At 40.7% G+C, this 15,051-nt stretch overlaps 1 protein-coding gene and 1 pseudogene across 4 annotated transcripts in view; both read right to left on the minus strand.

Annotated features, from left to right (window-relative positions):
• Positions 1-15,051, minus strand: part of WNT8B (Wnt family member 8B) — a 112,468-nt gene that overhangs the window by 11,676 nt on the left and 85,741 nt on the right. For all 4 annotated transcript variants that reach the window (XM_063435052.1, XM_063435053.1, XM_063435050.1 and 1 more), the window contains 2 exons: positions 11,857-11,890; positions 410-548 (listed from right to left, as the gene is read on the minus strand). In XM_063435052.1, coding sequence (XP_063291122.1) covers positions 410-548; positions 11,857-11,886 — 169 coding nt within the window. In that variant the 5' untranslated portion in view covers positions 11,887-11,890. The remainder of the gene's footprint in view (positions 1-409; positions 549-11,856; positions 11,891-15,051) is intronic.
• On the minus strand, positions 8,324-9,316 carry LOC134575380 (protein L-Myc-1-B-like; annotated as a pseudogene).

A 15,051-nucleotide genomic window follows, 5' to 3' on the forward strand; every position in this document is an offset into this window, starting at 1 on the left:
AGGAAAAACACTAAAAAATAAGAAATACTAGGAGAGCCAAACCAAAAAAAGAAAAACTTTATAATAATAAAGACTTATTTGAAAAAGGACATGTAGTAGTATCAAAATTCCAGGAAGTTTTTTTCTCACAAAAGATTTACACCACAATGTGGGTAAAAAGAATGAATAAAACTATATGTTTTTTGAATGATTACATTACACAATAGTGATGATCGCAAGTGGTCAAGACCAATCAGCACATAATGCTACGCGATACCGAATTCAAACTTTAAATACACTACTCAGTGAAAGTTGAACCACCCATAGTCCGTTATAACAAAAGTAAGACAAGAAATTAGTTCTGCAAACAAGCATCCAAGATGCAGATTATCCAAGTACTGAGAGATATTTTATAAGGAACGTCTCTTACCACTGCGTAGCCCACTATGGCTGGAGAGCTGGAGAGTCCTTTCAGGGCAATTCCACCGATCCCAGGCAAATTGGTATTTGCACTCTTCAATACCACTCTGTGCTCCAGCCGCCACACTGCTTGAGTAGATCAGATATGCCTACAAAGGGAAATTATTTTATGATGGGTAGAATATTTTGCACAACTATTTTTATCTCTAAAGTACGACTTTTTTTTTTTGTTCAAAGGCAAAAAGAAAAACCTGCTTTTATACATGCAAGCAGGAAACAGCACGGTAATTTTTATAGACGTCACTGAATAATATTATGAACTACCAACCATAGCAAAGAGGTTATGTTTTGCAAAATTCTGAGTGGGTATTGATCAAATATATTTTATTGGTGGAGGAGGGTTTGGTTCTTCCATTGAGAGGAGACCAAGAGTACTTTATAGAAATCTACATGCAAAAAGAAACTTGGGAGCATAACTTTTGTTGTTTATTTTTGCATGTAGATTTGTATAAAGTCTCCTCTCAATAGGAGAACACATCCCTCCTGTTGTAATCAATCGCTTTCTTCCTCTTACTGAAATTCCACTTACTGAAGTTCAACTGGCAATCGAATTAGATGGTGAGGAACAATTTTGTGAGTCAACTCTAGTGAAGTAGACTACTAAGGTGGTAAAGAGCAATTGCCAGTCTGTAACCAGTTGTTGGATAACTTTTGTTAATGGGATATGCAAAGCTATACATTTTATAGCTTTTTTTCCTATAAAATAATGGGTGGAGTTACTTGCTTATTAAAATGGCAATCTGTCCAATATGAAAAACAGAAAAAAAAACACCCTTTAATGCATGATACCATTAGTGGGTAAACAAATATGCACTGATAAAATTACCAACAATTATTTTATTCTAACCATTAAATGAGCTTAAACACTGGTTACACCACCCAACAGCTACGAAATCAAGATAAAATAAATAAATAAAACAAATCAAATGTAATACCTGACCCTATGGCCAGTGTCACATAGTGCCTGACTAACTCACGCCCCTTATTTACTATCAGATGCAAAACACTAACTGTCTAGGCCTAAAACAGTCAAAACTCCCTTCTCTATTTATGCTGACAGCCAGATACAGACAATGGTTTACAGCAAGCATGTCAAACATGCGGTTCACAGTGAATATATTTGCGGCCCGCCTGCCCTGGGGCCGCTTTCAGCTGTGGCTGCAACCAGCAAGACAGGAAAAATATTTCCTGATTCTTGCTCTCCCGGCCACAAGAGGGCAGAGTGGCTGTGTGTCTGCTGAGCAGACCAGATCAGTTACTCCCCCTTCCCTCCTGCTCGCAGTACCAGAGGAGAGTCTGGCCTGCTTCACCAGGGCTGGAGCTGGAACTGGAGGACAGACAGCAAATTTTACGGTAGGAGAAGCGGGGCTTGGGGGAGGGGTGGGCACTATTAATTTGATGGAGGGTGGGCAGTGTATTAATTGTGGGGAATGAGGGGACCAGTGTATTAATTTGAGGGAGGGGGGGGGGACCAGTGTATTAATTTGAGGAAGGGAGGGGGCACTGTATTAACCTGAGGGAGGGAGGGAAGGGGCACTGTATTAATTTGCGGGAGGGAGGGGACCAGTGTACTATTATTATTATGATATTTATAGAGCGCCGTCAAATTCCGCAGCGCTTAGACAAATGACAGTTGCAGAAGAGGAATCAGTCGGGAGCTATTAACAGTTTAATTGATACGCTTTTATGAAGAAGTAGGTTTTTAACGATTTTTTTGAAGGAGTGGAGACTGGGTGAGCATCTAACAGAGGAGGGAAGCGAGTTCCACAGGAACGGTGCAGCCCTAGAGAAATCTTGAAGGCGAGCATCAGAGGTGGGAGTACGTACAGAAGATAGACGGAAGTCTTCAGCAGATCGTAAGGGCCTGGACGGGACATACTTGTGTATAAGGGAGGATAGATAGGTGGGAGCAGCATTATGTAGAGATTTGAAAGCAAGAACCAGAATTTTAAATTGAGCTCTATATTTTATAGGAAGCCAATGTAGGGACTAACAGAAGGGTGAGGCATGGGAGGTGCGGGCGGACAGGAAGATGAGCCTCGCCGCTGCATTCATTATGGACTGTAACGGCGCAAGTTGGGAGCACGTAAGACCACTGAGAAGCGGATTACAGTAGTCAAGGCGTGAAAGGACAGTGGAATGGACCAACACATTAGTCACATCTGGTGTTAAGTAGTGGCGGATGCGTGCAATGTTTTTGAGATGGAAATAACAGGATTTGGCGATAGATTGAACATGAGGCTTGAAGGAGAGGTCGGAGTCAAAGAGAACACCTAGGCAGCGAGCCTGCGTGGTGGAGCTGATGGTAGCACCGTTGACTTGGAGGGAGACAGACACAGGAGTAACAGGAGGAAGGGAGGGGGCACTGTATTAATTTGAGGGAGGAAAGGGGCATTGTATTAATTTGAGGGAGGGAGGGGACCAGTGTATTAATTTGAGGAAGGGAGGGGGCACTGTATTAATTTGAGAGAGGGAGGGGACACTGTATTAATTTGAGAGAGGGAAGGGACACTGTATTAATTTGAGAGAGGGAAGGGGCACTGTATTAATTTGAGGGAGGGAGGGAGGGGACCAGTGTATTAATTTGAGGGGGCACTGTACTAATTTGGGGGAGGGAGGGGACCAGTGTATTCATTTGAGGAAGGGAGGGGGCACTGTATTAGTTTGGGGGGAGGGAGGCGACACTGTATTAATTTAAGAGAGGGAGGGGACCAGTGTATTCATTTGAGGGGTCACTGTACTTATTTGGGGGAGGGACGGGACCAATGTATTAATTTGAGGGAGAGAGGGGGCAGTGTATTAATTTGAGGGAGGGGGGGGGCAATATTTATTTGGGGGAGGGAGTGGGCCAGTGTATTAATTTGAGGGAGGGAGGGAGGCAGTGCAGAGTGATGGTGGTGGGGGGCAGTGTATTAATTTAAGAGAGGTCAGGGGCAGTGTATTAACCTAGGGGAGGGAGGGGGACAGTGACATTAAATTGGCGAGTAGTGGCAGTGTATTAATGGAATGGAGGGTGCAGTCTTAATTTGGGGAAGTCAGGGGGCCATTGTATTAGAGTGGTGGGACAGTGTGTTAAATTGGGGGGAGGGAGGGCAGTGTATTAAAGTAAAGTGGTGAGAGTGGAGGCAGTCTATTCAATTAGAGTGGAGGGAAGAGAGACAGTGTATTAGATTAAGGGGAAATGTATTAGATTGGGTGAAAGGGGCAGTGGATGAGTGGAGGGAGGAGGGGCAGTGTATTAGAGTGGGAGGAGGGGCAGTGTGTTGGATTTGGGGGCAATGTATTAGCGTGGGAGGAGGGGCAGTGTGTAAGATTGAGTCTGCAGGGAGGCTCTGAATGCATGGAAATGCTGTTTGGCCGCGCAGCTTTTTGACACACAAACACAAAAGCCTCCCAATGCTTTTCTATGGGAAAGCATTGGATTGGCTGAGATCATCAAGTTTGATCTCAGCCAAAGTTAAGAACACACTCACAGAAATTCAGCATAAACAAGATAACGTAATTTGTTTTTTACAGCTGTGCAACAGCATACATTCACCATTTCAGTCCCATTACCAAACATTTCTTAATATGTCAAGTTAGTTTCTTAAAATAAATTAGCTCTTTTGTTTATTTTGAAGCCCTACGAGCGCAAGGACGTCCAGTGTCAGTTAGGCATCTTTTTTTTTATACTGTTGTTTTTTGTAGTACACATACACGTAAACCTTGTTTATCTGCCCGTCTTAGCCTTTGAGTTTGAAATGCTTGGTTTACAGAAAGCCAGGATAGTTGCACTTGTTTCCTGGATATATGTGTATAATAGTGTGTGGGGGGTGGGGGGTGGGGGGTGGGAGGAAGGGGGTTCTATTGATCTCCATTAAATCATACCTAATCTGATTAACCCGTACCAAATCCTAACCATTATCCATTTACAATCAAGGTGTTAATTTAGTCAACTTAAAGGTTATCTCCGGCATATACATTGGGGAGAAAACAAAACTTACATTGTTTGGTAAAATATGAATTAAAGCAAATTAAATTCATAGAATTTATAATATTCCACTGATTTTTGTGATACAATAAATATAATTGCAGGTCTGTGGGTATAGATAGAAAATACAGTGTCGAGGAGCGGAGCCTGGGACTGATCCCGACTAGACGCACATTCTATCAGCTCACACACGATATTAACTTTTACCGACAAAAACCCGAAATTGCAATAAGGAGCAAACTCACAAAGAACACCGATCGAACCAGGGCACCGTGAGGAACAGGCTGATGCCCTTCTTCCAGCCCCCGAGGACCGGGAAGCCCAAGCGTAAAATCCGGGCCTACTGCCAGCCTACACTCCACACCCTGGAGACGTACCTCGGCGGCTACTGGGGACACAACGAGCCAAGAGCTGAGGGGGAGAACCCCGCGACATCCGCGGATACCCCAGCAACAATGACACGCCGCTCCCAGAAAGGTCGGCAGAGCTCCCCAGCAGAACAACCCGGCATCGAGGAACTGCTGCAACGAAAGGTACCACCCAAGATGGCGGCGGAGGAGACTTCCTCTGCACTTACGCGGCCCATGCTATCGGCCTCACCACAGGCAATCCCTGTACCCGCGACGCAGCCTCAACCCACAGCCCAGCCACAGGCAGCACAAACACACGAGATGCAGCCTGCACCTCCAACCCAATCACAGGCAGCACAAACGGAAGGGACTCGACGGGCTAAACTTCCAACCCTTCAAGAAACCCTTACAGAAACAGAGGAACACACCCTGACCACGAAACAGGATCTCCAACTATGGATGCAAGCACTCCAGAACTTCATTGCCACGGACATATGCACCATAAAGGCAGAGGTATGGCAAAACACAGCCAGGGTAAATACAGTGGAGGAGAACGTAGCACAAGTTACAGGCGAAATGTCCCACCTCCAAAAAACTTTGCAAGATATACAAACAACCCAACAGGCGCTAGCGGTGCAGATATCCTCCCAGGGGGACCGCCTGCGCCGCAATCACATCAAACTCCGGGGGGTACCCGCTACGATTTCTCAGGCCGAAATACCTCACTACATCAGGAGACTCTTGAGCACGATCCTACCACCTCAGGCCACCCGGAAAATCACACTACAGAGCACATACCGCCTGACAACTGGGCCCAACTCACCATCCGCAGGAGCACGAGACGTCATCCTCTGCTGTGCCACGACGCAAGATAAAATCACCATACTGATGGCAGTAAAAGGCAAGACACCCCTGAGTTTCGAAAATGCCCAATTGCTTTTTTTCCAGGACTGACAAGGGCAACTCTGCAATGGAGGAAAACAATGTACAGCTTAACCAGCCGCCTGAGAGCAGCGGGAGTGCAGTACCGATGGGGGGCACCTAGGGTCCTGACGATCACGCACAACGACAACACTTACAAAGCCACGTCGGATGCGGACATCCCTGGTATACTATCAACGCTAGGACTCACAGAGACACGCAGGAATACGGGCACGAATAGCCCATCTCAGATGGGGGACCCTGCCACGGCGACCTCTTTTATACCTCGACCCTCAGGGAGTACACACACAACTCCTTGACGCAAACCTGTACCCCATAGCTGGTCAAAAAGGGACTCAGCCACTTACACCAGGGACATGGTTCAATAAGACCTGACAGACTCTCGGTTTGCAAATGTTCTATATGCAACACTTTCCTTTTTACTTCCTTTGTTTTCACGTACACTCACTTGTTTATGTCGGTTTATGTCTTTTAAAGTTAAGCCAGGCCCAACAGCCCACATATAGCCTCAGAGGGGACACGCAGAGTACAACACATCTCCCCCTCCCCCCCCCACTACCCCCTTGGTTAGGGGTATCCACCAACGTGCAACAAAACACCATAACACCCATAGCTACCGGAAGCACAAAACTATCGCGACTTCCCCGCTCGTAACAAAACCATAACACACCAGATTAACCAAGCAATGATCCTGGTTACATAGAATGACCAAAAGAAAACACGACTAGGCTAATAGCATGGGTGCGCTTGTCGACACTAGTGACCACAACGGTAACGTAACCTGTTTGAAAAAGTTAAAAATGTGTGAAGACTCATGTGACATGCTACTAACCTATCTTCCTTTCTGTATTTTATACCACCTCTGTCACTGTAATGCAAGCAATATAAACATGCACCATTAAAATAAAGAATAAAAAAAAAAGAAAAGAAAATACAGTGTCCAGTGCTGTGTAAAAAAAAAACAATTTGCTTGTCAGCTTTTGTTTAACAATGTCCTGCTAATTATACATAATCCTTAATACAACAATGTAACCATTCGAAAGGGATCAAGATCAAAAGGAGTCTGAATGTGTAGAGTTTCTATATGATCCTACAGCTCCTCCTGAGCAGACGGATTACTTACTATAAACAATGCCGGAAACCTTAAAGGGACACATATTTTACAAACGTGAAAATTTCACACAATCTTCTAAAGGCATAAAGCAGGGTTGCAAAACTACAACTCTGATGTTTCTTTATCAGTTTTAAAGATGGCAAAGCATCATAGCTGTTATATTTCTGCAACATCTGGTGGTTTTCACTCCATGGGCAAAATTGATTCCACAATGGCTGCTAAGGCAATCTTAGTAAACAATTTATGTTCCAATGATATCAATAATTTGGAAGACTTTGATAAAAAAAAAAAAAAAAGGATGACCAAGGATCCAGGTTTGCCAAAGAGTTTGGTTATCAGACTATGAACTTTCCACTAGAAGAGTTGAAGGTTTGGGCATTACGGCAACATATGTTCATATGTACCATGAGAGCTGCATATTCTCCATATGAAACCATTTAAAAGGCACCATAACCATCTAATATCTTGCAGTGCTAAACGGTTTTCCATTATCCCCAGGAACCTTCATGCTGCCTCTTCTCTGGTGCTAGGTTAACGGAGAAGCATTAGCTTGAACACCGAATGGGCAGCAGGAAATCACTGGTCACTCATCGACAATACATCGAACAAGCCTTTCTGCAGGGGAAAAGAACAGCGTTTAACATGGGACCATAGTCCAGAGGGAGCAGGCGAGCAACCAGGCTTCTCCAGTGCTTTGTGGCGAGGTTGGTTCCACCACAGGCGGGGAACAAAATTGGTAAAAGGAATGGAGCATTTTAGTTATGAAGAAAGGTTAACACATTTAAATCTCTTTAGTTTTGAAAAACGGCACGTCAGAAGAGATATGATCGCATTATACAAATATATTCAGAATTAATACAAACCATCGTTTGAAAATCTATTTATAAACAGGACTATACATAGGACACAAGGTAACGCATTTAGACTGGAAAAGAGGATATATAGTCTAAGGCAAAGGAATGGCATTTTTACAGTATGAACAATATGAATATGGAATTCTCTGCCGCCTAAAGAGATGGTTTTATCAGAGTCTATACGGATGTTAGAACAATACTTGCAAAAACATCATACACAGGAATAATATTTTTAATTAGTGGGGTAATAGCCCCACTTATAGCAGTCAAGTAGAAATCTGACTGCCATTCTGGGGTCAAGAAATAATTATTTTCCTAGTTTGGATGCACTTCAAACTGAGTTTTTTGCCTTCTGTTGGGTCAACAGCAAAAACAGAGATGAGAAAGGCTGAACTTGATGGACTCATGTCGCTTTTTCGCTATGTAACTAGCATTATTTAACTTGTCTCCCACACTGAAATTAGTGTAGGACTTTCCAATACTGTGAAGTAGTGTTGGGCTTACCACAATATGGCCATATGGTGGTACTGAATCCCCATAACTGTTTGCCATGATAGGGGATTTGATGTACCCTTATAAAATGTAAAACAGTATTTTTATGTGCGCGCTGTACTTTAATCTGTACAATGTCTTCTTATTGTCCTTTCAGTTTACCCAGTCTACACATGAGCCTTTTTGAGTTGAGTTCGGAGCTTCTCTTTTTCATTCACAAGTCTTTGATCCTGAGTGATCAGACCTCAGGTATTCAGTAGCCTTGCCAAGAACCACTACCTAGGTTTTGGATGAGTGATACAGGCCTTGCACCATTTCGATCTGTGCTACAAAATGATATCACCCCTCCTTTTGCTCTTCATATAGTTGTGATTATTTCATTTTCGATATCCTCACTATCGAACTTCAAGAAGGAAAAGAGCTGAGTGCAGGTGGGCTGCAGGACTGAACAGAGGAGCTGCTCACCTCACCACGCCTTTCTTATATGTAGGCTGTGTTGAGGAGACACTGGCATTTGCTCAGTATGATAGGCAGCATAGTTGTGCTTCTGCCGATGGATGGAAATATGGAAAATTTTTGTTGTAGTGTCCAGAGAATCTGCTTGCATGGTAATAGTCACTGGTTGCCTTCCACCATAGAATTTTTGCTTCTTCACAGTTACTACATGAATCCAATCTCATCATCACTGGTGCTTTCTGATTCAGAAGAATTCTGAACGTTTTAAAGAACTGGTTTAGGTACAAGAGGTTGTGTTGGTGGGATGGCCTGTTCCTGTGCATCAGATCCAGTCTCCATGAAACTTGTTTAAAAACACTAGTGGTCCATGAATTCAGTTGATAATCTTCCATTTATGACATTTGCCAGGCACTCCTGTATAGAGAATCCACTCCACATACAGTCTCTTATGCGGATTACAGAGATGAGCACAGACAATTTCCAAGGAAATGTCAATCTCAAACCCATACAATCTGTTATTAAGTCTGTACCACACCATGCTTCCTGCAGCAGATAGTAAGAAGCTAGGCAAAAGCTCACATTTCTTCCAGATGTCCTCACCGGGAGCAATGCATCTGTAAAAGCCCTTCTTCAGGTCCACATAGTAGAAAAAGAGAGTCCTGTTGGAGCCAAAATTCATAGTCCTAAGTGAATCTCTCTTTGCTCTTCGCACACGGCGAGTCTGTCATTCTCCAGTTCTGATGCTTGAAGGTGCTTTTGACAGTGGTCACTCTGACCGGTCTGTGGCTGTACAGACCCATACGCAGCAAACTGCAATGTACTAGGTCTTCTGATACATTTTTATTATGGGCAGCATTACGTGTTTCAGCATTTTTAAGCTAGTAGCTCTTCAGTGTGAGCAGACCAGACATGCTAGCCTTTCATTTCCCATGCACATCAATGAACCTTGGGTGCCCATGACCCGGATGCCATTTTACCAGTTGTCTTTTCTTGCACCACTTTGGTAAGTACTAACCACTGCATACTGGAAACACTACACAAGACTTTGGAGATGCTCTGACCCAGTTGTCTAGCCATCACTATTTGGCCCTTGTCAAAGTCACTCAGATCTTTTTCCTTGAACACTTTTTACTTGCTTCCAACAAATGAAATTCAAGAACTGACTGTTCCTTTGCTTCCTAATATTTCCCATCAGTTGTTTTTACGTTGTGGCTGATCAGTGTAGACAACCACCATATATGCAGTCTCCAGCAATTAAAAACAAACAAGTTGAGTTAAGAATATCGCACTGAGTGTGTGTGATCAGTTGTTTTCAAGATGCCCTATTAGATGTAGAATTAACCAGCTTCTACAAGACAGCACACTATATAAAAATAGAGAATGTAAACAGTGAAGAATTTTTTTGTATAACAAAAACATCTTGTGATAAGCAATATGTGTAACCAATACAAACAAGAAGATAAAATGCTAAAATAATGGGTCATGCTTTGCATGTTTAAATCTATAAACTAAAGACAGTGTGACACTATAGATTACTGTCCATAGGAACAAATGTCCAAGTCCTAACAGCTCTTTTTAAAAATACAAAACACAATGCAAGATAATGCTGGCCAGATTTCTTTAAAATAGCAGGAGTACCAAACACATTGACACAATATTACAAACCAGATTGCTGTAGTTCATACAGAAGGCAGGGTCCAATAACTATTGTCACAGATATAGCTCTAATGTCAGCATGTACACAAACACATTTACCAACATTTTCCAATACTATCGCTGAGTAAATACTTAACATCTCTCATACTTCACACCAAAAAAGCAGACATAATTCATAAGCGAAAAAACAAAAGAAAAAAATACCAGAAACGCTTCTTCTTAAGATCATTCTCATGATATACATGTAAAATAAGTACCACAAAGGTATCTTTCAACCATCAAGATAACATTTATATAAAGATGCATAACAACATATAGCAGTCACAATTATATTCAGAGGGTCATGTCTCAACCCCATTGCATCTGGTAGAATAAGGATACATGAATCACTATCTGATCATTTCAACTTTCAGTAGCAGTTGTCTTGGTGGCTACCATCATCTATTATATTTCGCTTAACCTTCATTACTAATGAGATCAACAAACCGAATCTAAAATAGAATGTATGCTCTTTGAAAGACAGTTGAGCATGAAGAAGGCAACACAGTTTATAGAGAGGGACTAATGCACAGGAAATGGACAGAGGCATTTGTTGCACTCTTCCTTCCTTCAAATCGATTCGTCGGGCAAAGAGAACCTTTCTGTTTATTTTTAAACTAATCAGTCAGCTTGAAAGCAAATTAAAATGGGTTCTATGCCAGACAAATTGATTTGTCGTCAAACTAATCGATTCATTTAAGGAAGAGTACACGAATGCACAGATCTAATATTAAATGAGGATGATATTACAATATACATTTTCGAAGACTTAAAAAAGGGGAATTATTAAAAAATAAAGTATGAAATATTGGCAATATAGTTCCATAAATATTTGGAACAAAACATGATCCACAATGCCCAGCCAATTATCAAAACAAAAGTGTAGTGCGACCATGGTCAATTTCTGCTAATTTATCAGTATGTGACTAATTCCCTAACTCAAATAGGGAAAATAATATCAAAGGTCAAGTTCACTATGTCAAATAGGGAAAATAATGTCAATATCAAATAATATCCTTAAGGACGTAGGCAATTGTCTAAGTTTGAACCAAAACAAAACCTAGAATTGGAGCTATATAATTGTTCAACCATGATTTCTATCTTTCATATTAAGTGCCCCAACACTTATATATCATTTTGTTCAGGAGAAGTAGGGATTTAATTTCATATCAAATATTTGTATAAAATATAACTTAATCAATTCTTTAAAATTAAACATTTTAATATGAATATCACCACTTTTGCTAAAATCCCTTGAAAATATTTGCATATTTGTACTGAAAAATAATATATAACTGGATGTTATTTTTATTTTTGTATACGCTTCCCATTTTAATTGTACATGTTAAATCATTTAATCCCATTTTCTAAACAAACAATTTCTAATATAGCATTTGTGTTAATGTTCTTAGTTCAAATGCATGTTTTATTATATAAGGTGATATACTATTTGAAGCACACAAATCTGATTTTGCAAGCATATTATAACAGTCAAAAGTTGAAGATCAAAGGAATGTCTCTTACCTTGGGGCCGGTCATCAGAAAATTGTTCATTGACCTGCAAGAGACAGATCAAACCATTAATAGGGAAAGAATTCAACTCTCAACTTCCCTATACAGGAGATGCCTGCAATTCCTTGATCACTTTTCTATATTCTAGGCAGTAATCAAGATATGACATTCTGATATATTGCACTGTCCATAAAATGCCGCTAAGCTGCATACCTGCAATAAACCATTTACACAGTAGTACCGTGCTTTACTGCACCACTTTGTGGTGCTTCGCCAATACAGCACTTTTCAAACACATTTACATGATGATAGAAAGAACAGAGAAGAAGGCGTATACCGCGCCTAGTGATTTATATATGTAAAAAGATACATACATATATCCTGGAATTTTCCAATTAAACGTTACCTCGGAGAAAATTAAGATAAAAGATGATAGTGCAATACAGTAAAATTTATCTTAAAAACAGTCAGTATGAGCTATGTACAGTCCACTCACATTTAAATGAGCTATAACAGAGCTCTGCTGTGAAGCGCTTGGACGGTACAATCCCCGTCTTTGGATTTGTAGTAGTTGCCACGGATGTTCTCAAAGTGCAGTGTGCATAGTAGATATAAAAGAGAGACAGTAGCAATATGGTGAAGTAAGTACTAATAATATAATAATTTATAAATAGTATTGTACTTACAATTTCTAGAGCATATGACTTGCTCTAGTATAGACAGCTTAGGTGGTATAATCCCCACCAAGGATATACAGGAACCAGGAAATAAAATAATGGGTATATAAAAAGTAACTTTAAAAAGTATACTTTAATATAACAAAGGATAAAATATATATAAAATAAAGTCCCACTTAACGCGTTTCGCCTGGTAGGCTTCTTCAGGCGAAACGCGTATCATTTAACCGTTATAAATATATACGACAATAGTATTTTAAAAAATTATTATTACTTTTAAATGTTTGGTTTTTTTAGTTTAGCGCTCATGTATGCTTAACATACATCAATTGTATGATAATGGAAACATGTTTAAAGAATTTTATAAATGGTGCTAGCAAATGAAAAAAAGCCTGCGATTCTCTTTACAGCGGTATAGGTATTGTCACTGACTTACAACCTTACAAATCAAGCCAGCACTATCATTTGTAAATTTACACCGGAGTACTGAATTCTTTGTATATGTACATCATCATAGAGGTCGTATATGGTTCAAGTTTGATTCCTTCCCAGTCTACCTGCTTTGCTAAAATTTTTGTGAGGACCAACACAACTCTGCAGCCAACATACTTGTGCATGGTGAGAAAATTCAGCTCGACTGAACCATTTTCTCTGAAAACAGAACATTTTTCGACAGTCTGTCTGGCTTGGCAGAATTTGAGTACTGAAAAATGGATTCAAAAACTGAATCTCATGAACCAAAACGGTACTGCAATGACAGGAGCATTTTTCCACCATTTGGCTACTGGATCAAGTGATAAAAAGTAACCATAGAGGGAAAAACAGGAGAAACTGTATATTTATATATTGCATATTTCTTACAATTATAATATATATAGGATTTTTATTTGTATCCCCTCCTTTGTTTAAGCTATTGGTCACGCAGAGCTCAGAGACAGGATTATGTTGAGGTCCAGATCTGGGGAAGGCTACAAAATATTTTGGCTGCCTGGTAGGTTCTCAAGAATTAGGCCTCCATCATTTTTCAAAGGAAGATATTTTGAACAACCAGGACTCTTCCTAGAGTGGACAGTCTGGCCAGACTGAGCAACCAGGGGACAGAGATGACTCTGGGCCAATGGTCACTCTGGGTGAGCTCCAGAAAGCATGTATGGAGATAGGAAAACTTACAGAAGGACTAGCATCACTACAACGCTCCACCGATCTGGCCTTTGTGGCACACTTGCCACACAGAAGTCTCTTTTCACTGAAAACACATGAAAGCCTGCGTGGAGTTTGAAGGGAAAAAAAAAAGCACCAAAAAGACTGCCAGACTGTGAGATACATGATTTTATGGTCTGTTGAAATGAAGATTGTACTATAATCAAAGTATAATTCTTTCTTTTATTGAGACTTTTGCGGTACAGAGTATAATGGAGATGTATGAATAAAAGGTAACATTCTTTAAGATTATATTTAAAGTTCTGCGACATCTGTCTCATTTTATAATTTTTTTTAACAATTTTTGGCTCAAACATGACAAGTGGAACTAAGCTGGTATTCCGTAGGTAGGCAAGACATGTCACTGCGTAAATCAGTTGTTGCCTGGGTACATGCTAATTACAAGCTAGGCAAACCTGCTATCTTTGCTGGGTTAGAAAACCCACAGTGTGTGATACATGAGTGAGGATAAATGCATGCTCTATCGGTCATGCTAGGCGTAATGAATGTGCTATATAGATCAGCTTAGAGCTTTAGTGGTGGTTCTGTCTAATTGACAGCCACGAGAGGTGGTCTTAGACTTGCAATGTAATAATTGTTTTCTCAATGATTTATATTGCAGGACTACGAGAGACATGGACACTGCATCCAGATTACTTCAAAGAGATGAAGTGGCTTGGGTGCCTATAGTGTCCCTTTAAATCAATGTATACAAGCGGAGAACATAGCAAAGATGGATAGGATACAAAGATGTATCTCTGTATTGCATGCATTCTTAAGATTTGGGACAAAACCAATCCAGTCATACCATATTATTTTAAAGTAAAAAAATAAATAAGAATCAGTAAAAAGTCAAATTACAAACAAAACAATGCACTAGAAGGAAATGCACATTATTCAAAAGGACATTACATACCTACAATTCTCTTTAGCTTGCTGAAGTGCATTATGTGTGAAGAGTGTGTCCTATTGTTTCATTGTACAAAAGGTGCAAATTTCAATAGAAATTGTCACTTTTATAAATTAATCTGATTACACTTCCCCTGGCTCTCGGACAACTGGTCCTATTACTTCTTGGTTTTATTAGCTCAGTGGAGCTAAACTCAAGAGGCAGGGAATTGCTCAGAGCTCTGGCCTTGCAAACATTCCTCATTGAGCTATATTGTGAAGTCTGTAAGTGGACAGCCACAGAAAATTGGATTAGGATAGAAGGGAAGGGCTTGCGAGGGCTTCAGACAAGATAGCGGCATCTTTTGCAAACTGTCTTTAGATATGAGCACAATTAAAAAATGCATTGTGTATGCATGTATGTATTGGGGGAAGAACTACT

The sequence above is a fragment of the Pelobates fuscus genome, chromosome 10, assembly GCF_036172605.1.
Source record: "Pelobates fuscus isolate aPelFus1 chromosome 10, aPelFus1.pri, whole genome shotgun sequence".
Classification (NCBI taxonomy): Eukaryota; Metazoa; Chordata; class Amphibia; order Anura; family Pelobatidae; genus Pelobates; species Pelobates fuscus.